Genomic DNA, 27,087 nt, shown 5'->3' with positions numbered 1-27,087 from the left:
TCTCAAACCATTTATGATATAAATGTACATTTCAATTGTGGTGTGGTCTTGTGTTGTTAGGGGTTGGAATCCAAATTACCAGAAGGAAACATCAGCCCGTTATCGTGACCACGAACCAAACTTGTATGGTGGCAAGTAAGCCCCGATGACCTAGGTGAGAATAAAGTTTCAAACTGTGCACAAAAATGACAAAGTCGCGGAATTATTTAACGGACTGTTGGAATATGAAGAGCCGTATCGCAGTTTGCAGTACCGCTAGGCGCATCAATGAGGAAGTCAAATACGTTCTAATGGGCGCGTAATCTTTATATGATGACGAGATACTCTTCGCGTGTCAAATAGAACATGATGGTTAAACAGATGCTATATGATTATTCCGTTCTTGGTCGTGTCATTTTACTTTTTGTTTGAACATATTTTAGGGTTGACAAATATCATATTAATTTGTATGTTGAACATCACAATAAATGTTTACATGCCCATATCTTACGCATGTGATGATGTCTGATTTCTGCCGTATTGGTCTAGCGTGTTATTTGGTTTGAAGGCCGCCATCGCGTAAAATATAGCCAGCAAAACGACAGTTTTGATATTTGTCGTTGTAGCGTGTTGGTGCCATTCAACCCGGTCAACACGAAATGACGGAATAAGCCACGCGTGCATGTACTTTTTAAAAAATAAACATTTATTAATCTGAGAGTATACAAACGTGACAAGATCAAATATGGTATAAGTTAAATATGCTGACATTATTCGCACATTATGCATTTCACTTCTCAGAAAGTTACACCACAGGATTAAGTCGAAGGAGGTATTGCATCACAGTTAAAACACTGCATCACTCACTGCGTTCAAAAAGCCTTTAAACGTCAGGTTTAAATGCGTATAAGTAAGGGAATATGCATCTTACATAACAACATATAGCCAGCACGTTAATTATTTATCAGTTATTTAAAGCGTAACATTGTATATTTATGTCAGCCAAATCGGTTCGGTAACCGTACATAAGTGTACATGTTATATCAACAAAACATTGGAAAATATCATAGTATTAGAAATTCAATCCATTCGGTAACCTCCGATTGGTTGACAATAACCAGATGCAATCACGATTCAAATTCATGCTGATCGGATGATTTCATTTATGTTAGTTTCAAATATTTAATGCAATTCATTTTGATGCTGTACAGTCCGGTACATGGACTAAAATAAATAAATTTCATACCAATAATTAAACAAGGAGAACAATGAACATCCAATGTATAATCATAAATAATACATAACCATGGACTTTTATAGGTCACAATTCATATTTATAAAGTACGACTGTCGAGATTTGATTCGGGTATTGCTCAGTCAAATCTAAATGATGAAGCTGGCATATTTGACTACTTAATTGCACATTACAAAATGAGCTATTAGTCAATTTATCAATACACACGGATTATATAGATGCGTGGAACATTCATAGCTTTTAAGTCCTAATAACAACGAAAATATGTACAAGTTTTTCTTTGTGGAGCAAACAAGCTAGGTCGTTGGCCTTGGCTTCAAAATCAATTTGCCGGTCTGAAAGTAAAAAAATTACCCTACTTAGTAATGTGTGGAATTTATAAACAATGTGATTGTTAACAGATTTTAGCATATATAAAAGTGTGACACTAAATCATCGGTAGGTGTCCTACCTTCACATGTTAAGCATATAATATAAAGCTTGCATAATCATAAACAAGTTGCTGCATTAATCAACACTGATCCCCCCCCCCCCCGGTAGAAGCCTTGTAAGTATTTATTTGTAGGCCAATTTGAATAAGTCTTAGTCGAAAATACGGTCAGTGTCAAAATCAAGTAACGTGGGTGTTGAATGAAAGTAGCTCAGCTTTTTAGTTAGCACTATTGATCTTTAACAAATCGTCAATTTCGATTTTTACATGAATTTTGACTTCTGTAAATTTTTTTGTCCAAAAGTAGGTCAATGTAAAGGTCAAACTGCAGAAAGGTTTATATTGTTTTGTTGATAGTCTTCAAAGACAACCTCGATCCCACCATGTATCCAATCTTTGTATGAAGCATTATTGATGTTCTACAAAACGCGTCTTTTTGGTTTAATCTTGTAAGGACGAAATGAAAAAAATGAATGAATGGAAAGGCCATTCACAATTTGCCTCCAGTCGACAAGATCCGCTAGGGTATACAGACCATGGACCATACGGCCCAGATTTGCGGACCATACGGCCCAGGTTTGCGGACCATACGACCCAGGTTTTGCGGACCATTCGGACTATATGTCTTTACACCATGTAGATTATTTTAATACACAAAATACTACACTGCTTAGTATGCTATGATACTATACATCTGTTAAAACTAAAAAACGGGTAATGAAATGTTTGTGTTCATGAATATTTTAATCAAGTTATTCATATTCTCAGATTTTTAAATCATTTTAATCGTGTCATCAATTATTCATTTAAACAATATGCATCACGCAAACATGCACTTCCATGTATACAATCTATGTTTATAAAATTGGACATTAATACTTATAAAAATTAATAGATGCAGCTTGGTGACAACGTTAATTAAAATTTCTTACATCACTTAAATATATTACAAAAAATACACGTGTTTCTATCTTAAAAAAGAAATGCACACAACACATGTTTTATCTATGTATCTTTATAAGACACGTTTTTATACCTATTTAATACATGTTATTAAAATTTAGCAGTCAAACGTATATTTTAACATGTCAATACGTGTATAACTCTCGACTTATTGACTCGTATGTTTGCATCTCGAGTACGCCCTATTTATGACACTTACTGATTGGTGTTCCCATTTATGACACATTTTGTTTGATGTTAATTTTTTGCTACTTGATTATTGATGAGTCATTAACCGATGGAATAATAGAACTATTGCAGTTTATGGCCACGTTATTTCTATATTTTATATTTTCTCACAATCTTGAATGAATTACTTATTAAGGCATAATCCGTATGGTGCGCCAATTTTCAAATTTAAACACGTATTATGTTATTAATGTCATTACAGATACTTCAATATATTAATTAATTTATTAATAAAATATTGAAAGAAGTGAAACACGAAATTAATTTTAATTCAGACATGTTCCGTATAGTCCGCAAATTTGGGCCGTATAGTCCGCTTATCTGGGCCGTATGGTCTGCAAATGTTCAAATTTAAACAATTATGTTGTCATTAATGTTATAACAGCAACTTTTAATATGCTATTAAATTTATTGATGCAATATTGAAGGATGTGAAACACGAAATAATTATTAATATAGACATGGTCCCTACGGTCCGCAAATCGGGGCCGTATGGTCCGCCAATGTTCAAATTTAAACACGTATTGTGTCATTAATGTCATTTCAGATCTTTTAATATATTAATTAATTTATTGATAAAATATTGAAAGAAGTGGAACACCATATGAATATTAATTCAGACATTTTCCGAATGGTCCGCAAATCTTGGCCGTATAGTCCGCTAATCTGGGCCGTATGGTCTGCAAATGTTCTAATTTAAACAAGTATGTTGTCATTAATTAATTAAATAACGAACCAGGATAATGTTTACATACTGAGAGGGTCACCCTTATTTCATTTCTATCGAAACTATTTACAATCCTGCAATCTGACAAGATTATAAAAATTAGGTTGTATGCTTAGCTTTTAGTTGCAGTTGCAACAATATCTTAAGATACTCTTTTGAAATGAACACATTTGTGAACAAGAGATGTGTTTGTCAGAAACACAATGCCTCCTAATGCGCGTTTTTTGTGTGTTTTTTACCTTTGACGTTGAAGGATGACCTTGGCCTTTCACCACTCAAAATGTGCAGCTCCATGAGATTCACATGCATGCCAAATATCAAGTTGCAATGTTCAATATTTCAAAAGTTATTGCAAAACTTTAACCTTAAAGTAAAGTTTGTTTTTTACCTTTGACCTTGAATGATGACCTTGACCTTTCACCACTCAAAATGTGCAGCTCCATGAGATACACATGCATGCCAAATATCAAGTTGCTATGTTCAATATTTCGAAAGTTATTGCAAAACTTTACTGTAAGGTTAAAGTTGTGGGACAGAATGACAGAATGACGGAATGACAGACAGAAAGAAAGAAAGACAGACAGGCCAAAAACAATATACCCCCGATCATTCGATCCGGGGGCATAAAAAAATCAACTTCAGGTACATGCCTGCCATATTTGGTCCTAATCAACCAGGTGTTTAAGGAGAAGTCATTTAAAAGAAATGTTGATGTGGGGCAACAAAAGAAAAATAGTGACAAACTACAATAGGTCCCTTTTCGTACTTTGTTCTTAGGTGTGGCAAATAAAAAAAAACAAGAAAAAAAGGTTGCTTGTATTTGGAATCAAACTTGAAATAATTAAGATGCCCTGGGATTCCAAGTCAAATCGTTAAAGATTTTGTACTTACATCATCACATGACATGTTGTAATCTGAGAGAACCTGTCGACATCTAGATGCAATACTGGCAAGTGGTTAAGTTGCTTAAAATGTGATCCAATGACAGTTCTAACATTGTGACAATCACCATTGTCTTAAGCATAAAGCTTAAAATGAAAAAAATAGCTTAACAATTCAGTGATACATGAATTGCAAACATATGGTGATGCATATTATATAATAATATTATCGCAATTTATTATTCAATATCTTAATGATAGTGTACCACTCGTATGGCATGTGCTGCAAAATAGAAAAGTATGACACCATATCATTACTCCATTAAATTTGCCAACTACATAGCAAATATAACATACTGGATTAATTTAGCCAGACAATACAAAGATGGGTCTTTTGGCATATGCAGCCAGTGTAACTCAAGACAAACCAGCACATTCGTGGTCAGGAGCTTAACTGTCGGCTATAAAGTCATTCACTTTCTCATTGTCTCATTTATAGCCAGAAAGCTCCTGACCAGACTGTGCGGATGCGAAGGCTGGGTTGGAGCTGCACTAGCCACATATTGCATAAGACCCATATCCACATGGGTCAATTAATGGTATTCAACAGTTGATACGCATTGACAAGGATACATTGATGGGGCAACAACTCTTTTGTGTATTCCGCACAAAAAAAGCATGACAAGTGACAAACATGTCAACGTGAAAAATGGATGATTAAACAACGACTGAGTAAATGGAACCTGCAACAGGAAAGAAGATACATAGGGGTAAATAACGGTAAATAACAGTGGAAACCATCAACAGCCTTAATGGTATGTTTTGAGTGGTTTTGTTATTGTAATCAGTCACAAAAAGAAACCATTATACAAAGTTTTAAAGACAGAAACAAAAACAATAAACACAGAGTTGCCACCAAACGCAGTTTTTAATGCTAACAAAACAGCTTTTTAATGCTTCAATTTAATTTAATTTACAAATAATAGTGCAATCCTTAGATAGGTCTGCTGCACACACATTTGATTTAAGAACCATGCCTTTATCCAAGTATTACTGGGCGAAAACAGTTTTTCATTTTTAGAAAAGGTGACCTTAACTTTGACCCCAATCTTAAAAGTTGGTTTTAACAAAGACTGTACATGAACAGTTACTTTGATGAGGCTCCTCTCATTAATAGTCATTTTTTAATGGTCGTACTGGTACCTTTGATGTATCAGGGTCCCATATCCACGTCCATGCTCCAACAGCTGTGCATATTGAGATGAATATCAAAATAACTGAAAATTGTCAAAACAACATGTAAATGGTGTGGAGCGCATACTTGGAGAATGTATAGTCTAATGTGAAAACGAAATGAAAACATTATTTCCTGATTCTCTTAACTTTTGTTACGGGTGTAGAAGTGTACTTTAAAAGAATTAACCATTTCAAAATAAAAGTTATGGTATTGGCAACCAAGTTTAGATGACAAACGTAAGTTTTACAAACTAGTTGACTACTAGATTATCTTTTATAATATACTTTTTGTTTTACAATCCTCATTAATATTTATACATCATATGCAATTCTTACGGGTACATACATGAACACTTTATTTACTAATAACGTTTTCAGATTTCAAATCATACTGTTAGCTGGAATATTTTTAATTATGTAAAAAAAAAATTTTCCGCCTTAGGAAATAATTGTTATGCTAACATACACACTTTTAACTTGACTTATAATTGTTTTTTAACCAGGATTTGGTTTGGTTTAATCTTTTTTTCACTAAATCAAGTCCCAACGACAAAATTTCCAATAAAGCGTTTGACTTTCAGATGTTTAGAATTAAAAATGTGTAAGTGTAGAAATGAAGACATTTGAAATTGTAATTACCATGTCATCTTATTGTTTTTGTTCAAGATATTTCTATTTCATTTAATTTTTTTTAAGTAATTTGTTTACATGTTATTGATAAAAGAATTGAACTTTTTCACATTTAAAATTGATGCTTAATTCACTTTTATATTCCCAACATGATAAACAAAAGATACATTACGGACAATATCTGATGGGTGCACTCTTATTTCACTGAACCTCCATTGTTAAACAAGAGGGCCTGAAAGGCCCAAAGTCGCTAACCTGAGATAAAAAGAAATGACCCGTTCTTTGCAGCCCAAAATATCAATGGAACAAATGCTCAAACCAAGTTTCATGAAGATTGAACAACAAATGGCCCCTTGGTGGCCATGTTTTTTTTAACAGACGTGAACCATTTTTTAACTCTTCCAAAATATGTCCAAATTTCATGAAGATTGGACAAAATATGTGTCTTCTAGACTGTTCACATGTTCTCAATATATACATATAAAGAAAACTGCCCCACTCCCTGGCGGCCCCATGTTTTTTCACTGATCACGACCCTTTTCAAACTCGTCCGAGACTTCCACATAAATAATGTTTTGAAAATTTTTCATGATGATTAGGCAAAAAATGTGACTTCTAGAGAGTCCGCAAGCTTTATATAAATATAAGGAAAAAGACCCCCCCGTGCGGCCATGTTTTTTTACCGATCCAAACCATTATCGAAATCAACTGCCATATCCAGGTGTGGTAGTGCGGTCTACTTCGCTTGCGCAAATGACTCGGTCACAGGACGGTTACAAGTTATGTAACTTTGAGAGCACTTATGTAATGCGGAAATATTTATTTGACGAACGCTTATTTCCGGTCAGGATGACACCACTGACTGGTTGTAATTCAATTAACTAAAGGCGTCCAGCCAGAGACGCCTGAATACACTCAAAGAATTTATTTATAAGTGAAAACCAAAGCAGCTTTAACAAAAATAACTTACTTTTATTCCAAGAACTCGGAAAATGAAGAACAATGACAGAGAATTAAGAACAGGTACAAGCCGAGTCTAAGGAATCTACATGTAAGTACAAAAATGAACAACATACAGCAAATACCTTAATGAATGTAAAAAGAAGTTCACAATCTGTCAAAAAACTGATACAAATATTAGTTATTGTAAGTCTAGAAAGTGCTTCAAAAATCTAGTTTACAAAATAGGTTTAACTTAATCTAAAGAACAATATTTATGGAGATTAGGAAACTTCAGTGAATCAAATGTAAAAATAAGAAGAATTTACTCAAGTTAATAAAATAAAATAGAGTTTTTCAAATTTACAAAATACCAAATAAAAATAATCTAAATAATAAGAATAATTTAGAAAGTAATGCCAAAATGTCTTGCTGCTGGTGTTAAAATAATTTAGAGTTTAATTATTTCAAAATTCCAACCTTTTTCAAGAGCTGTTACCTTTTCAAGAAAGCATCAAGAGGTGATAAAATCAGCCAAAACAGCTTATTTTATACAGTTCAGAAGAGATCACTGGCAGAATAGCATTTTTTCCATCAGAACGGTCCATTTATCAATGATCAATATCTTCCCAAATTCCAGAGCAGAACTAAAAATAGATGACTGAACCAGGTTAAACAAGAGAGATAAATACTGCAAAATCATGTACATGTTGTCTTTCTTTCAGCTATCTCTTAGTTGATAGGCTTATCATAAGTGCTAATGGCTAAAACAGTTATGTTAATTATGAAAATTCTGTGTTATGAAAAATTACATAATACAGTTAATGTTACATAATAAAACCAAACTTTACTACACAGGAAACAAATGTTCTGACCAAATTTCATGAAGATTGGGCAAACTAGAGTGTTAACAAGATTTAACTATAGCCATACATAGCCATAAACGGAAAAATGCCCCACCCCTTGGCAGCCACGTTTTTCAATCAAAGGGGACCATTTCTGAACTCATCCAAGATATAATTGGGACAAATCTTCTGAGCAAGTTTCATGAAGACCTGAAAATAAATGTGGCCTCTAGAGTGTTAACAAGGTCTTACTATAGCCATATAAGGATCAAGAGGGCCATGATGGCCCTGAATCACTCACCTGACTAACCAAATACAATCCCAACCCAGATTTAATCAAGATAAACATTCTGACCAAATTTCATAAAGATTAGATGAAAACTGTGACCTCTGTTGTCTACACAAGGGTTTTCTATTATTTGACATAGTGACCTAGTTTTTGAACCCAGGTGACCCAAATACAATCCCAACCCAGATTTCATCAAGATAAACATTCTGTTCAAATTTTATAAAGATTGGATGAAAACTTTGACCTCTATTGTCTACACAAGGTTTTTCTATTATTTGACCTAGTGACCTAGTTTTTGACCCCAGATGACCCAAATACAATCCCAACCCAGATTTCATCAAGATAAACATTCTGACCAAATTTCATAAAGATTGGATGAAAACTGTGACCTCTATTGTCTATACAAGGTTTTTCTATTATTTGACCTACTGACCTAGTTTTTGACCTAGTGAACTAGTTTTTGACCTCAGATGACCGAAATACAATCCCAACCCAGATTTCATCAAAATAAACATTCTGACTAAATTTCATAAAGATTGGATGAAAACTGTGACCTCTACTGTCTACACAAACAAATTGTTGACGGTTTTTCTATTATTTGACCTAGTGACCTAGTTTTTGACCTCAAATGACCCAAATACAATCCCAACCCAGATTTTATCAAGATAAACATTTTGACCAAATTTCATAAAGATTGGATGAAAACTGCGACCTCTATTGTCTACACAAGGTTTTTCTATTATTTGACCTAGTTTTTGACCCCAGATGACCCAAATACAATCCTAACACAGATTTTATCAAGATAAACATTCTGACCAAATTTCATAAAGATTGGATGAAAACTGTGACCTCTACTGTCTTTACAAGGTTTTTTCTACTATTTGACCTAGTGACCTAGTTTTTGACCCCAGATGACCCAAATACAATCCCAACCCAGATTTCATCAAGATAAACATTCTGACCAAATTTCGTTAAGATTGGATGAAAACTGTGACCTCTACTGTCTACACAAGGTTTTTCTATTATTTGACCTAGTTTTTGACATAGTGACCTAGTTTTTGACCCCAGATGACCCAAATACAATCACAACCCAGATTTCATCAAGATAAACATTCTGACTACATTTCATAAAGATTGGATGAAAACTGCGACCTCTATTGTCTACACAAGGTTTTTCTATTTTTTGACCTATTATGTGACCTAGTTTTTGACCTTGTGACCTAGTTTTTGACCCCAGATGACCCAAATACAATCCCAACCCAGATTTCATCAAGATAAACATTCTGACCAAATTTGATAAAGATTGGATAAAAACTGTGCCCTCTACTGTCTACACAAACAAATTGTTGACGGACGCACACACAACGGTCGCCAGACATCACACGGCCACATAAGCTCACCATGTCACTTCGTGACAGGTGAGCTAAAAATGCCCAGCCCCCTGGTGGCCATGTTTTTCAACCAACTGGCATCATTTTCGAACTCGTCCAAGATATTATTGGGATGAATCTTCTGACCAAGTTTCATGAAGATCAGACAATAAATGTGGCCTCTAGAGTGTTAACAAGATTTTACTAAAGCCATATAAGGAAAAATGCCCCGCCCCCTGGCAGCCATGTTTTTCAAGCACACATAACCATTTTCGAACTCATCCACAATATCATTGAGACCAATCTTCTGACCAAATTTCATGAAGATTGGACAATAAATGTGGCCTCTAGGGTGTTAACAAGGCAAATGTTGACGCTGCACGACAGACGACGCACAGCGGACAAAAGGCGATCACAAAAGCTCACCATGAGCAAGTTGTGCTCATAAAAAATAATGAGCTGACAGTAAAAGGGCTTGACCAAACAATATCATACTTCTCCAAAATCTTGCAGCAGGCTGAAGTTTGTCAATAACTTCCGTTAATCTTCTCTCAAATGCTTTCAGGTCTGAAAAGTGAAAGATATAATCACTGACAAAACAAGTACTTGATGATTAAAATATTTGTCAACAATAATTTCCACACACCTCACAGTGATTACCTCTCATTTCAGGTAAAATACCTATTTTCTCACTTTTTCATATTAAATCAAAATGGGTGAAATTTCATTACTGGACTTTTAAAAATACACTTTCCAGCCAACAATAAAAAAGAAAGTAAAATCTAAAATAATAAAAATAACACTAATCAACCATTTAAATTAGCACATGGGGATTGGCCTCTTATTAGTTGTTCTTGAATGCTTAAAGCTTTTATGAGTACATACGTACAGCTCAAAGTTGTTCCTGCTATTAATGGGCTTTTTACAGGTAAATTTTTTTTGTCTCACATATGTTTATAAAATTTTGTAACCAACCAAATAGATTGTAACAAACACAATGCTTGTTTAGTTGCAATAATCCAACTCCCAGCTACTGACCCTCTGGGTTGCTGGGAGTTGCAACTGGTAACAAGATTTTTCATGGAAACTCTGCAAACCATATTCCAGACAGCACCTTTATTGTTAAAATGAGCAGCATTAACTATTTTCTGGCATAAATAAACACACAAGGTTCATAAATGTATCCTCAATGCTCAATTTCAAACAACTTACTTGATGCGGTATGCATGGAGAATTATGATATAAATCCAAGGTTCAATCATGTCAACGGTACGCAAAATGTTTAAGTTTGTTCAATGGAAAATGCTGAGTATTCCAAATTTGAAAACATTCTTATGTATACATAGACTATCTCAGGAATGCTTGGCAAGATGGATCTCCTGTCTAATCAACAAATCGTGCTACACCCACTATCTTTGGAACCTTCGTAAGAACTAAGATAGATTGAATTGTATTGATGACTGTTTTCATCAACTTTTTGTTTCGAGCATTTAACCACAAAAAAACACACAAATATATGTCAATATGAATAGATATTGTGTTTGTTACAATGTATTAGGTTGATTGATTTCGATTTTATAGACAAACTTGAGACTTATTTTTTTTTACATGGAATTTGGTTTTATAAGGAAGAACAGTTACTCTGAGCTGTCAGGGCCCTCACACTACTTTGGGGGAAGGGGTCCGCAGCCCTTAGGAGGGGGAATTTTCGCGGCGTTTCCCTTTTTGGGGGAATTTTTTACTTACTCTCTCATTATTTCATTTGTACATGTTTGCACTATATTCATTGCATTTTTCATAATTTAGTATGTTTGAAAAGATTAATTGAAATAGAATTGAGATATAATAATCATGAGACACATCTTTCTATTAAAAAAAAAAAAAAAAAAAAAAATTTTTTTTTTTTAGGGGGAATTTTTTCCCCAAAAAGGGGAAATAAGTATACTTTTCAGGTGGGGGACTGCCGCCGAAATTCGGTGGCAGATTTGATAGATTGAGGGCCCTGGCTGTACACATGTACTCATAAAAGATCAGAGCATTCAAGAAGAACTAAATGCCTGTTATTATCAAAATCAAGTTGTGTATCATTTGTGGACTAATACTCAAAAGGAAAACTTGATAAAATAACCTGTTAGGCCAAAAAAAAGGTCTGTTTCTGGTGTCCTTGGAAAAAAAACAGGGTCGGTAGGTAGGGATTTTTTATTTGGGTGGTGTCTTTCGGGTACTAGAATGGAAATGGAAAGTTATGCGAAATGAACGAAAATGAACAATTATTTTTTTTGCGAATCCAATAAAAAGTTGTGGGTGGGCACTGATTCGGGAGAAAACGGAAACGGACCTATTTTTTTTGGCCTTATCAAACTGAAATGATTATTCGATCTGTCTTAGGGAGGTTCCGAAGATTGTTGGTGTATAATGATTGGTTGATTAGATACAAGCTCTAGCTTGTGGAGGATTTTGGAGACAGTCAATATGGTGGGTACAGTGTTCTCCGGAAGCACCGGCGGCCGGCGATTTCGCCGGTTACTAACAATCTAGGCGCCGGCTACTTTTCTCAAAAATATACATTCGAAATGCCACAAAAACGCCTGTGTTTATACAAATTTTGACGCAATACTTTCACTTTTGTGTTTAAACAAACTAGCTCGAAGTTAATATTCTAATGCGCATTATTTTCGCGCAGAGACAAGCACGGATAAACGATCGATAGTTCGTATCTTTACGTAACAGTTTTTTACCGCTTTATTGCACGCTCGTTTATGGCGGAGATTTACGAACACAGAGGTATTTTTAGCTAACTACGGTAAGTTTACAGCCAGCTAATTTAACATTTGACCGGACATTTTCCAATTAATGTGCTGTATTTAAAGCGTTTGTTTGAAATAGTTGTTTAGAAGCAGACGTCACGATGCCTTCACCTAAAAAAAGACTTACACAGTGCCAAGAAGACACAAGTCAAAGAGTCCTCGCCGATTTTTGTAGGCGAATTCAAGGTAGAATGAAAAATCCATAAATAGACCCATTATATACGATCAAAACTTATTAGTTGATGTGAGAAATCATTTATAACTCAGCAGAAATCATTTATAACTCAGCACCTTGCATGTAATCGGTAGACTTTGTACATGTTCTTCTGCATTTATTAACTGCTGCTACGTGGAGTTGCTTTGTTTATACCAGTACAAAATCCGTCATATTTATAAAGATGATTGTATGAGATACGTGTGTCGGACACGTTTGATATCTAACGTGCTTTTTTTCAAATTAATACTGTGTATTAGCAATGGATAATTGTACACGCCTTTGTATAAAGAATAGTTATGAATTTGAATATAAGCGTGCACACCAAGCCCTTGACCAAGCGCATGACTCTGACTCTAACTCTGATTCAGATTGTTGAAATAAAAAAAGTTGCAATTAAAATGCATTTTTTAAATTTTAGAGATTTCAAATAAATATTTCATTTTCTATGACAAATGCTTTATTACTTTAATCCAAAAAAAACCACCCTAAAATGCGCCAGATCACCATTTCACTCCATTAATTCATTTTTTTCCCCATACCCCCCTGAATGGAGGGGATACCCTTCCCGAACCTACCCGCTTCGCAGCTTGTGAACACGGCATGCCGTGTGCATTATCGCCGGCTACTCTGTTACTATCGCTGGCTACTCCGTTTTTTACGGAGAACACTGTGGGTATTTTTGAAATCCGGAAACGTGGTGTGGAAAACTTGCACATTTTCGTGAATGTCATTGAAACTGAGTACAAGATTATTATGCAATCACACATTATCGTATAAGTTGTTTGAATTAGCGCATAAGTGCTATATTACTGATCTGTTTATGTCTATTAATGCCAGAGAATAGTTTATATGGCTATTATATCACGGGCAAAAGCCCGCGAAGCGGGCGTTGACCGTTCATACATATGGGAATTTAGACATAAAATTACATAAGAATACCACATATGGATACGTCTCAAAAAAATTTACCCCGGACACATATTCTTGCGATGCTATTTATGAACTTGAACAAATCAAAAACACTTTGACATATGCTAAATCACATGTAAATACATACCTCAGAAAAAGTTATATCAATGACATCATAATTGTGTAGCGAATCGCACTAAATATTCTCGCATTATTTTGTTTTTCTTCGCAACCGTTCCAGAATTAGGTCATTACTCAATTATCTCCCCTGAATGCTCTTTTTCAGTGGGTATAAGCCGAAGACTGGTTCACTACATATAGTAACAGTCTTCACCGAACACAATTTAGGGGAACATAACCCGTCTTTAATATATTGTCGAATCTCCGATATTCTGGTACCCTGCTTCTTTTACTGTTACGTAGTGAAAGGGGAAGGAACTCCAGACAAAATCTCCGATTTCTGTCGAATTTATTTGCTTTGATCTTTTCGATATCTTATTGTTATTATTATCCTGACAAATCACAAACGCTTGTTAAAAAATTATTTGTTTTAAACACTATAGTTGGCATCTCTATTCTTCAAGTATTCTCGCGGTATTTCAATAACGACACCCTACTGTTTATGTATCAGAATTTGTGACGCATTTTCCATTCGCTCTCAGAAAGAAGTTTTACGTTTGATCATGAGCAATATTCTGGTAAGTTGTCGTTGTTACCCACCAGAAACACATTTATTCACAAATTTTAAAGATATTCAGATCTAACTTTTTAGTCTTTTAGCTTTAATTTTTAAAGTATTTTCACCTCGTCTGCTCGCACTTTACCGATATCCCAAAAGGTTACATATCACTATAAATAGTTTAGGCCTAAAACCACGAAATCCGATACCGTTGGAATTTTCGTACCACAATCTTACGTAATAAATCTTCCAGATTCGAAATCAACAAAAAACAAGACATTTATAAATTGTCTGCATTATTGATCAAATTGTAAAATATTTGTTGGTTTTCCGTTTTTAGAAGCTGTTCTGCCAAGGCAAGAGCTGGGCATTATACAAGCCATTATATCCAGCAAAACTGACAGTTTTGGTTTACAGAAATCAACAAAGGAGGGATTCCCGAACTATCAAAATTTCCAAGCTATACACACAGTTATTATCTGTGGTGATCTTTATTGGTTCTGTTTGTTTACTTGGATGGAACATGTGTGAACTTTTATAGAACTTTGAAAAGTCTATATATGTCTATCTATAAACAAAAATCAGCTATGGTATAATAAGATCAGATGTGCAAACAATGTCAAAGGGTTGTTAAATTAACAATTTGAAGGCAATTATGCTGAAAAAATATGAAAAGTTCCCATGCAAATTTTGTCTGTGTATCGACAAGTGTCTGCCGATTATTGTCAAACTAGTAATACAAAACTTACCACAAGTATGTAAAAGCACTAAGTACCAGTGATCATTTTTAGTAAGATAGTGTAATTCTAAACAGTAGCAAATAGCTTGTTTAGTAAATGCATTATGCAATTAATATGATTTCCGATCTATTGTGTAATTAATAAATTGGTTGTTACTTGCTAATCCATGATAAATGTTTTATGGCTAGTGCAAAACCCAATGTTAATTTTGTTAAAGGTAATACAATAAAACCACTTTGTAATTTCATATACGTAAATATTCTTGAAATGTAGGTTGATGAGTTTTACTTATTTTGTAACTATTATTTTATGTGCAAATAAATGATGTGAAGTGTTTTGTATCTCCACACAATACCTCATACCTTTTTATATATGTACTGTGTTATTTTACGACTGCAACGATAAAACAACACATTACTCCATTTAACTAGTTTAATGAACCGATTCCAAAATATTTTGCCTCCCAATAAACATCACAAAATTGTAATAGAATGCACACAGTATTCACAAACAGATCTCTTTAATATATTATACCAGTAAAAAGTGGGATATAAAAGGCCGCAGCGAAAAAACAGCCGGTGGTAACCACGAGCCCAACGAAAGATCGGCTACTCACTCGTGGAAACCTGTTACTTTGAAAATATACCTACCGGAGGTGGATGAGCACACGATAAAATTACAAAACGTGAAGTAACACCGTTATAGTAGCAACACCGCGTACCCAAAATAAACAAGAGCACCGCCTTGCGGGTGCAGACCGCTCATCTATTTTCTTTTTAAAGGTGAAGGGACTCTCATTTTCAATCACAAAGGAGGGAGGAGTGGAGTGAAGAGGGGTGTATAGTGTGGGGTTGTGGACATTTATTACATTATCGTCCAAAAAAGCGAAAAAAAAAAAAAAAAAAAAAAAAAAAATCGGGGGGGGGGGGGGGGGGGGTATAGTGTGAGGGTGTGGGTGATAATTTGTGAGATTGATCTTAAAAAAAAAAAAAAAAAAAAAAAAAAAAAATCAAAAAACAATTTGGGGGGGGGGGGTGGGGGGGGTGGGGTGGGGGTATAGTGTGAGGGTGTGGTGGTCATTTGTGAGATGATCTTATAAAAAAAAAAAAAAAAAAAAAAAATTAGGGGGGGGGGGAGGGGGGGAGGGGGGGGAGGGCACGGGGGATGGTTTGGGTGAAGTCTATTGTGGTATGTCAGGTAAGAGTAGTTTCATCAAAGTATCAATCAAATCTAATCATAAATAAAGAAGTTATGGCAATTTTAGCAAAATTTAATAATTTGACCTTGAGAGTCAAGGTCATTCAAAGGTCAAAGTAAAATTCAAGTTGCCAGGTACAGTAACCTCATGATAGCATGTAAGTATTTGAAGTTTGAAAGCAATAGCCTTGATACTTCGAGTGGATCGAAACACAAAATTTAACCATATATTAAAAGTTACTAAGTCAAAAAAGGGCCATAATTCCGTAACAATGACAACCAGAGTTATGCAACTTGTCCTTTTACTGTACCCTTATGATAGTTTGTGAGTGTTCCAAGTATGAAAGCAATATCTATGATACTTTAGGGGTAAAGTGACCAAAACATAAATCTTAACCAAATTTTCAATTTTCTAAGTATAAAGGGCCCATAATTCCGTCCAAATGCCAGTCAGAGTTACATAACTTTGCCTGCACCGTCCCCTTATGATAGTTCATAAATCTTGCAAGTATGAAAGCAATAGCTTTGATACTGTAGGAATAAAGTGGACCTAAACACAAAACTTAATCAAATTTTCAATTTTCTAAGTATAAAAAGGGCACATAATTCTGTCAAAATGCCAGTCAGAGTTACATTACTTTGCCTGCACAGTCCCCTTATGATAGTTAGTAAGTGTTGCAAGTATGAAAGCAATAGCTTTGATGCTTAAGGAATAAAATGGACCTAAACACAAAACTTAACCAAAATTGTCAATTTTCTAAGTATAAAAAGGGCACATAATTCTGTCAAAATGCATGCCAGAGTTATCTAACTTTGCCTGCCCAGTCCCCTCATGATAGTAAGTAAGTGTACCAAGTTTGAATGCAATAGCATTGATACTTACTGAGAAAAGTGGAACTAAACGCAAAACTTAACCAAAATTTGCAATTTTTTAAGTACAAAAAGGGCACATAATGCTGTCAAAATGCACGCCAGAGTTATCTAACTTTGCCTGCCTAGTCCCCTCATGATAGTAAGTAAGTGTACCAAGTTTGAATGCAATAGCATTGATACTTTCTGAGAAAAGTGGACCTAAACGCAAAACTTAACCGGACGCCGACGCCAACGCCAACGCCAACGCCAACGCCAACGCCAACGCCGACGCCAAGGTGATGACAATAGCTCATAATTTTTTTTCAAAAAATAGATGAGCTAAAAATGCTATTGCTCATCAAGCGACCGAACTAGGAAGAACCATATACTTTGCTGGGCTAAACCTAGTTCTACCAATCGCTTGACCATTGGATCCACTTTTACATGATAATCGCCATGACACTTTTAATGACACACTAAAACTTTTACTTGATCACTACACTTGTGATCACACTTTTTTCGCACTTGCGAATTACATACTTAATCGGACATTGATCACTACACTTGTGATCACACTTTTGCGCACTTGCGATAACACTTACTTGATCACTACACTTGTGATCTTTTACATACTTAATCGGACATTGATCACTACACTTGTGATCACACTTTTTCGCACTTGCGATAATATACTTAATCGGACATTGATCACTACACTTGTGATCACACTTTTTCGCACTTGCGATAATACTTTTACTTGATCACTACACTTGTGATCACTTTTATCGCCACACTTGTGATAATATTACTTGTACCTTTTTACAAACTTAATCGGACATTTAAATACAACTTATCGCTCAGCCAGCGATTTGACACCTAAACGTTTTTTACCCTACGGTATTGCTACTATTTTTTATTTTGTTTAAGCTTTAACTTTAATAACTTGGAATTACCCGAAAGGACAAGGATGATAAACTACGCAAGTAGTCACAGAGTCCATTCAGATAAATGTATAAATGCGCATGCCCATCCGTCCCCCGGCAAACAGAATTTTCCGGCACTGCGACAGGAAGGCAAATGCAACAAGAAATATATGACAATAAAATTACCAGACATAATAACACATATAAAAAGGCTTATATGACAATAAAAAACAGACAGAATATAAAAAACAACGCCAAAGTGAATGTTCGGATATGGAAGTGGCATCAAAAATTCCTGTGCACTTATATTAAACACGAGACAGTTCATTGTTCACCGGCAGAATGCATGTGCTCTATATAAACGTGCGACAGTGCGTTTGTCCATTGTAGCATTCGATGAAGACAGTCCAAGCGCCGAGTCACGCTGTCCGCTGGAAAGCGCCCCAGTTGTACAAGACCAAGTTTGGCACCATCTCGATCGAATGTAAGGGGTGTGGCCTGGCCCCGGCACCAAAATGGGTGTGAATGTCTGCCATCAGATTTTAGGAGCCCGCCATGAGCCGGTGTACATGTACTGGAAATAGAGAACTTGCCGGCAGAATCGTATAGCTCAAATGTATAATCCATATATTTGCAAGATATGGTTTTTAATCGACTCTGAGCATCTTAAAATGTGGATGTCGGACCAGTCGAGATATTAATCAGGGTGCGGTGGGTGGGGTTTGTTTACGATCCGAACAAAAGCACAGGCAGTGTGCAAAAAGCGGAATGACGTAATATCACGTGGTACGGAAATGCGTAATTTCATTGTTTTAACGAACTCAACCGAAGCATTCCGTACATAACGTTACATCCGTAATCGTATCTATAGAAACCAGCAAACAACATTCGTTTCCGCGAAAATAAATATTATTAATTTATATTCAGAAATTAATAAGTCTTATTTTACGACTGCAACGATAAAACAACACATTACTCCATTTAACTAGTTTAATGAACCGATTCCAAAATATTTTGCCTCCCAATAAACATCACAAAAATGTAATAGAATGCACACAGTATTCACAAACAGATCTCTTTAATTATACGAGTAAAAAGTGGGATATAAAAGGCCGCAGCGAAAAAACAGCCGGTGGTAACCACGAGCCCAACGAAAGATCGGCTACTCACTCGTGGAAACCTGTTACTTTGAAAATATACCTACCGGAGGTGGATGAGCACACGATAAAATTACAAAACGTGAAGTAACACCGTTATAGTAGCAACACCGCGTACCCAAAATAAACAAGAGCACCGCCTTGCGGGTGCAGACCGCTCATCTATTTTCTTTTTAAAGGTGAAGGGACTCTTATTTTCAATCACAAAGGAGGGAGGGGTGGAGTGAAGAGCGGTGCATTGTGTGGGGGTGTGGACATTTATTACATTTTCTTCCAAAAATGCGAAAAAAAAGGAAAAAAAAATCGGGGGTGGGGGGGGGAGGGTGGGGGGGGGATTCTTGGGTGCGATGGTTGGACGGTATTTCAAACATAAAATAATAAAAATAAATATTTGTGTTTTTTAACCATTTCATAAAAAAAAATGGGGGGGGGGTGAGGTGGGGGGGGTATAGTGTGAGGGTGTGGTGGTAATTTGTGAGATGATCTTAAAAAAAAAAAAAAAAAAAATAGGGGGGGGGGGGGATTCGGGTGGGGGGAGGGGGGGTGGGGGGGGGGGATTCTTGGGTGCGATGGTTGGACGGTATTTCAAACATAAAATAATCAAAATAAATAGTTTTGTTTTTAACCGTTTAAAAAAAAATTGGGGAGGGGGTGGGGTGGGGGGGGGGGGGTATAGTGTGAGGGTGTGGTGGTCATTTGTGAGATGATCTTAAAAAAAATAAAAAAAAAAAATAAAAAAATAGGGGGGGGGGAGGGGGGGTTGGGGGGGGGGGGCACGGGCGATGGTTTGGGTGGAGTCTATTGTGGTATGTCAGGTAAGAGTAGTTTTGTCAAAGTATCAATCAAATCTAATCATAAATAAAGAAGTTATGGCAATTTTAGAGAAATTTAATAATTTGACCTTGAGAGTCAAGGTTATTCAAAGGTCAAGGTAAAATTCAACTTGCCAGGTACAGTAACCTCATGATAGCATGAAAGTATTTGAAGTTTGAAAGCAATAGCCTTGATACTTAAGAAGTAAAGTGGATCGAAACACAAAATTTAACCATATATTCAAAGTTACTAAGTCAAAAAAGGGCCATAATTCCGTAAAAATGACATCCAGAGTTATGCAACTTGTCCTTTTACTGTACCCTTATGATAGTTTGCGAGTGTTCCAAGTATGATAGCAATATCTATGATACTTTAGGGGTAAAGTGGACCAAAACACAAAACTTAACCAAACTTTCAATTTTCTAAGTATAAAGGGCCCATAATTCCGTCCAAATGCCAGTCAGAGTTACATAACTTTGCCTGCACAGTCCCCTTACGGTAGTTAGTAAGTGTTGCAAGTATGAAAGCAATAGCTTTGATACTTAAGGAATAAAATGGACCTTAACACAAAACTTAACCAAAATTTTCAATTTTCTAAGTATAAAAAGGGCACATAATTCTGTCAAAATGCACGCCAGAGTTATCTAACTTTGTGTGCCCAGTCCCCTCATGATAGTAAGTAAGTGTACCAAGTTTGAATGCAATAGCATTGATACTTTCTGAAAAAAGTGGACCTAAACGCAAAACTTAACCAAAATTTTCAATTTTCTAAGTATAAAAAGGGCACATAATTCAGTCAAAATGCACGCCAGAGTTATCTAACTTTGCCTGCCCAGTCCCCTCATGATAGTAAGTAAGTGTACCAAGTTTGAATGCAATAGCATTGATACTTTCTGAGAAAAGTGGACCTAAACGCAAAACTTAACCGGACGCCGACGCCGACGCCAAGGTGATGACAATAGCTCATAATTTTTTTACAAAAAATAGATGAGCTAAAAATGCTATTGCTCATCAAGCGACCGAACTAGGAATAACCATATACTTTGCTGGGCTAAACCTAGTTCTACCAATCGCTTGACCATTGGATCCACTTTTACATGATAATCGCCATGACACTTTTAATGACACACTAAAACTTTTACTTGATCACTACACTTGTGATCACACTTTTTTCGCACTTGCGAATTACATACTTAATCGGACATTGATCACTACACTTGTGATCACACTTTTGCGCACTTGCGATAACACTTACTTGATCACTACACTTGTGATCTTTTACATACTTAATCGGACATTGATCACTACACTTGTGATCACACTTTTTGCGCACTTGCAATAACACTTACTTGATCACTACACTTGTGATCCAATACTTTTACTTGTACCTTTTACCAAAGACCTATATATGTGTATTATAGGTCTTTGCTTTGACATACTTAATCGGACATTGATCACTACACTTGTGATCACACTTTTTCGCACTTGCCATAATATACTTAATCGGACATTGATCACTACACTTGTGATCACACTTTTTCGCACTTGCGATAATACTTTTACTTGATCACTACACTTGTGATCACTTTTATCGCCACACTTGTGATAATATTACTTGTACCTTTTTACAAACTTAATTTGACATTTAAATACAACTTATCGCTCAGCCAGCGATTTGACACCTAAACGTTTTTTACCCTACGGTATTGCTACTATTTTTTTATTTTGTTTAAGCTTAAACTTTAATAACTTGGAATTACCCGAAAGGACAAGGATGATAAACTACGCAAGTAGTCACAGAGTCCATTCAGATAAATGTATAAATGCGCATGCCCATCTGACCCCCGGCAAACAGAATTTTCCGCCACAATAAATTTCACAAATTTATCCCCCACAAATTCTGGATTAGCCCTTTAACAGAACTTTAAGATGACGTCGCGAATGCAATCCAAATACGATTCGAGGCCAACATCCGACAGATGCACACCATCGCTCCGAAAAAACCATGGCGTCGCGGAATCGATCGGCCCCGACACTATTTCGTGCTTGGTAAACTTTTTCGCGCGCAGCCGACCCCAGCGATTGATGTGCGATCACACTTTTACTTATCTCACTTTTACTTGATCGCTACACTTGCGATCATACCACTTTTTATACCAATGGTCACTTGACCATTACACACTTTTTAACTCGGACATTTAGTACCAATGGTCACTTGACAATTACACGCTTTACCAATGGTCATTTGACCATTACGCACTTTTTAACTCTGACATTTAATACCAATGGTCACTTGACCATTACACACTTTTTAACTCAGTCATTTAATACCACGGACATTTAATACCAATGGTCACTTGACCATTACACACTTTTTAACTCGGACATAACTCGGACATTTAATACACCTCGAACATTTAATACCAATAAGCGCAATATTTCGTGCTTGGTAAACTTTTCAGCGCGCAGTTGACCCCAGCGATTGATCTGCGATCACACTTTTACTTATCACACTTTTACTTGATCGCTACACTTGCGATCATACCACTTTTTATACCAATGGTCACTTGACCATTACACACTTTTTAACTCGGACATTTAGTACCAATGGTCACTTGACCATTACAAACTTTACCAATGGTCACTTGACCATTACGCACTTTTTAACTCGGACATTGAATACCAATGGTCACTTGACCATTACACAATTTTTAACTCGGACATTTAATACCACGGACATGTAATACCAATGGTCACTTGACCATTACACACTTTTTAACTCGGACATAACGCGGACATTTAATACATCTCGGACATTTAATACCAATAAGCGCTATACAAGTTTTTTCCCTGCTGCATTGCTACTATTTTTAAAGCCTAACCTTTAAATTAGGTTGATATACTACGCCTGAAACCCAGAGTCCATTTGAGCCAATGTGTTGATTCATAGTCGCTAAGGTTATGGACCGACTTTATGGGGTCGTACTGCGAGGTAGTCTGTAAACGACCGAACTGGACACAACGCAGACTCCGGCTCATATGGGATCCTAATTGTGACAGGAATACCGCGCTGATTTGTTTTATGTTTCCTGAGTGTGACCAGTATGGCGTGTTTATCCCCCGTGACCCTAACGTCGGCTATTTGCAACTGATAACTATGTTGCTGTTGCTACCAATTCACTGACTCGGAACGGACCGAAATATGCCAGAGTAAACATAGCATTGAATAGTGAGCGCTCGAAGTCATTATAAAACACCTTTGCTAATTGCGAGATAATAACCGTCAAGACCTTGCGAGTGATTGGTGCCCGCGTATCAACCGTTTGTCGCGAGCGAGAACAGCCCTCAAGCATTTTCTTCACTACAAAAAATTTTACTTATATCGTACTAGCTGATGTATTTATGAATATAGCTCAATCCAGAAATGTAGCTCTTGATAGATTTAGGTGATAGACCCTTTTCAAAACAATAGGCTACAAAGAGAACAACATGTTGTTGATCCGCGGGCCAATTGTTGTTTAGACTATATGCAGATCGAAAATTGTTGAACATAATCTTTTTATTTTTTAAATCCTGGCCCAGAGAAACAGTGCAACTAAAATTGGAAATAATTCGAGAAAAGTTATGACACTAGTTACGCCCTTTTGCCGCCATAAATTAGGCCAACGAGCGTTACACCAGTGACCTTTAAAATAAATCCCAAAAACCGAAACCAGACCCGCCAGCACTATCTGTAAACAATTCAGTGTCAACATTGAATATCCAGTATCGGTCATGGAAAATCGACACTCCGTTGTAATCGCGCAAAAATGTCAACCACATTTCGAGGTCTTGCCTAACAGCACGTGTTATACGTATGCGGTGGAATGCTTTTGTTATGTCACAGGTGGTGTAAATTAATCAAAACAGGCGGCCGACTGGGATTGTCCTGCACACGAAGTTAAGAGACCTTATTAACGATTGCACTTGCTTTAGGTTATTTTATTTTATTGTTTCTGCACGATGGTGTGAATTTTTTCCCGTAACTCAACGATTTTTTTTGAAGAATGCGGACTACTAGTTCCGCCGAATCTTATTCTAAGCCTAAGAACACGATTATTTCCGTGGGCCGTTCTGTTTTCTCCGTGACTAACGGCACGTTTAGCTCGTGCATGCAATTTATAAACGAATCCATCACCTTGCGGCAACCTAGCTCAGATTTATCGCCACCCAGAAAATCGTCTAAATAGTGTATAAGCTTGCCCGATGACATTTTACTCTTAACGCAGAATTCAATGAATGAGAAAAACTGTTCAAATGTTTTGCAACTGACTGAAGCTTTTTCCACATAAAACATACCATTAAGCTGTATGCCCAGTATTTCGAAATCTTCTCGCAGAACTGGGAGTAGGCGAGATGCAATCTTAAGATCCATTTTGAAAAGTTTACAGTGTCGCCCTAAATCTTGAACCATGTGACCGCCTCATCGAAATTTGTGTACTGAGCGGATGAGTATTTTTTATCAATGAAGTCATTAACCGAGTTACCCTCTGGAAAAGAAAGGTGATGAATCATCCTAAATTCACCTGGTGTCTTTTTTGGCACCAAGCCAACTGGGGAAACCATTAAATTAGAAAAAGGTTGTTCGCTGAAAGGCCCAGCCAACCTCCCCGCCAAAATATCCTTATCTTATCTTGAATTATGTCAGCATTTGCGATTGCAGACTTTAATTTTTTACTAAATCTACTGACTCTGGGTCCATTATAATGCATTGAAAACCCATTTGTAAAAAAATAATTAAAAGGCCACTTCGATCTGTAGAATTATACGATGTTAAATATTCATGTAATATTTTGCTATTCACCGGCGATGGTGCGAGATTAAGTAGGTCATTACAGGGAAAGTTATTGCAAAATCTCCTGCACTTTATCGCGTCGCGTGCTATGGTAGATTGACGCATAAATCAAGAAAGCGTCCGACCACCGTTCGATGTTATGAATTTTATCCCTACACTCCTTAGGGCACTGTTCAAGAGTGCCCTCTGCCGAAAGTTGTAAAACACTACCGTTACAAAAAGCGGATAATTCGAAGGCACCTTTTAACAGTAAAACCAAATTGACATATTCGCCTCTAGAAATTTGTTGTTTCAATGCGGCTGGCACGTGCACAGCCAAGTCATCGTTTGATAAGCGCGTTAATTCCTGTCAACTATATCATGTTTTGACCCTGATTAATAGCCGAAGCAAGAGATTGAACTTGTGTATTTTCGATTACCGGGAAACTTAGAGTTGATTTCCCGCTAACACCGCACCCCTCAACGTTACGTGTATTAATTTAATAGGAGGAACGATTTAAGATGCCCTTAGATCTATTATCTTCTCAAAATCAATAAAGCCTCTACCTGGGTCCGGTTGTAAGAGCCGGGTATCGTCCTCTCCAACCTCTTCCACATTTTCCTGTAATTTCCGCTTTGTTCCACGCGGCATTATTTCAGATGATTCGAGATTTAATTTAAATTAAGTTTGTTTACGATCCGAACAAAAGCACAGGCAGTGTGCAAAAGGCGGAATGACGTAATATCACGTGGTACGGAAATGCGTAATTTCATTGTTTTAACGAACTCAACCGAAGCATTCGGTACATAACGCTACATCCGTAATCGTATCTATAGAAACCAGCAAACAACATTCGTTTCCGCGAAAATAAATATTATTAATTTATATTCAGAAATTAATAAGTCTTATGTGTTCTTTGAATGTTTAAATAAAAAATTATGGATGATATAACATGATGCATTCTAAGATTTGCATTCAAATTGTAACTATAGAGCTAAGTGTATGCAGTTTAGACTGTGATTTTAGAATTGCTACAAAATCGCTAGTTTTTTAGAGGCGACAAAATTTAAACTATTCAACAATAGTTTGCGAAAGAAAATTAGAAACCTGCAAGATACCTGTATTTATTAAATATTTTAATTGCGAAACAAGTATGTTGTTATGCTGTTACACATAATTATACATTGATAATAAATAAGAAGACAATTAGTGGTGTTAACGTTTCCCAAAAGTAGACATCATTCTTCTGATGAAGTCAGTGATATACAGACGAAAGCTCCAGGTATGGCTTTCAATATGTAGTGTGTGTTATTTGACAGTCTAAAACTTATTGGATTAAAAAAAATATTATTATTTATACCAAATACGCACAATATGAGTTAGCGGTCGATAGTCGCATAATTTGGTATAAATTTCCCACTTAAGGGATCAATACAGAGACCTCCCAGTGACTAAGCCAGTTAGCAGACACTCCATCCACTATACCACAGACACCGAACCAGCTATAAATTCCTGTGGCTAGAAAAAAATAAATAAATTTAGATGCAAGATCTTTAAGCTTGGAACATGTAACTCGCTTTAAGATTGATTTTTTTGGATGCATTACTTAACTATTGCAAAATTATAATATTTTGAACACAATCATGTCAATATATTTATTAAAAAAACATGGTTATCAAAAAACTTAAAAAGCTTTTGCCTGTAAATTAGGTAGCACCTATAATCATATTACCCATATAAGTGCAGAGTGGATTCTAATAACATTAATGTTTGGTAGTCATTAAAGGTTACATATTTACATGTCTTTATATCCTTTGCAGACGAAATAATATTAAAAAGTGGGGTGAAATATGGTGAAGTGAAATAATGTTCGATTTATCGCTGTATATTTAGTATTTAATACTGATTTTGAGTTCTTATGAGAAAATGTGTTATCCGAAAGAGTTTTCCGAAACAACGGTCATTTGCTATAAATATTAAAATATTATTCATTGCATTTCAAATCCAGAATAAGTGAAGTAGGCCTCAGTGTTATATATATTGTAAGTTCACAAATAGGCAGCGTTGAACACTGTTCTAGACGACAGCATTACCTTCAGTTTGCTCAAGAGACATTTCTGTGAACGACTATTTTATTAAGCTCCTGACTGACCGGGACATTGGTGACAAAACACTAAGTTTTAGGAAGACGCATATCGCCTGGTACC

At 36.0% G+C, this 27,087-nt stretch overlaps 1 protein-coding gene across 1 annotated transcript; it reads right to left on the bottom strand.

The window, feature by feature from the left end:
- Positions 1-664: 664 nt before the first annotated feature.
- LOC127846447 (nuclear envelope phosphatase-regulatory subunit 1-like) lies at positions 665-27,087 on the bottom strand. Its single transcript, XM_052377698.1, has 6 exons — positions 26,974-27,087; positions 10,268-10,339; positions 5,667-5,740; positions 5,097-5,206; positions 4,474-4,528; positions 665-1,569 (listed from the first exon to the last, which is right to left on the bottom strand). The coding sequence occupies exons 1-6, from the start codon at positions 26,993-26,995 to the stop codon at positions 1,531-1,533; spliced, it is 372 nt and encodes a 123-aa protein (XP_052233658.1). The 5' UTR covers positions 26,996-27,087; the 3' UTR covers positions 665-1,530.

Source organism: Dreissena polymorpha, chromosome 9 (genome assembly GCF_020536995.1).
Source record: "Dreissena polymorpha isolate Duluth1 chromosome 9, UMN_Dpol_1.0, whole genome shotgun sequence".
Classification (NCBI taxonomy): Eukaryota; Metazoa; Mollusca; class Bivalvia; order Myida; family Dreissenidae; genus Dreissena; species Dreissena polymorpha.
The sequence above is the reverse complement of the archived record's forward strand: the minus strand, read 5'-3'. Positions and strand labels throughout refer to the sequence as shown.

Excerpts from the sequence above, each read along its gene's own strand:
- LOC127846447 (XM_052377698.1), bottom strand. The coding sequence starts at position 26,995 with ATGTCTCTTGAGCAAACTGAAG. Across the intron at positions 5,207-5,666 it reads GGGACCCTGATACATCAAAG|GTTCCATTTACTCAGTCGTT; the intron begins GTACCAGTACGA and ends TTCCTGTTGCAG. Across the intron at positions 1,570-4,473 it reads ACAACATGTCATGTGATGAT|ACCGGCAAATTGATTTTGAA; the intron begins GTAAGTACAAAA and ends TTTTACTTTCAG.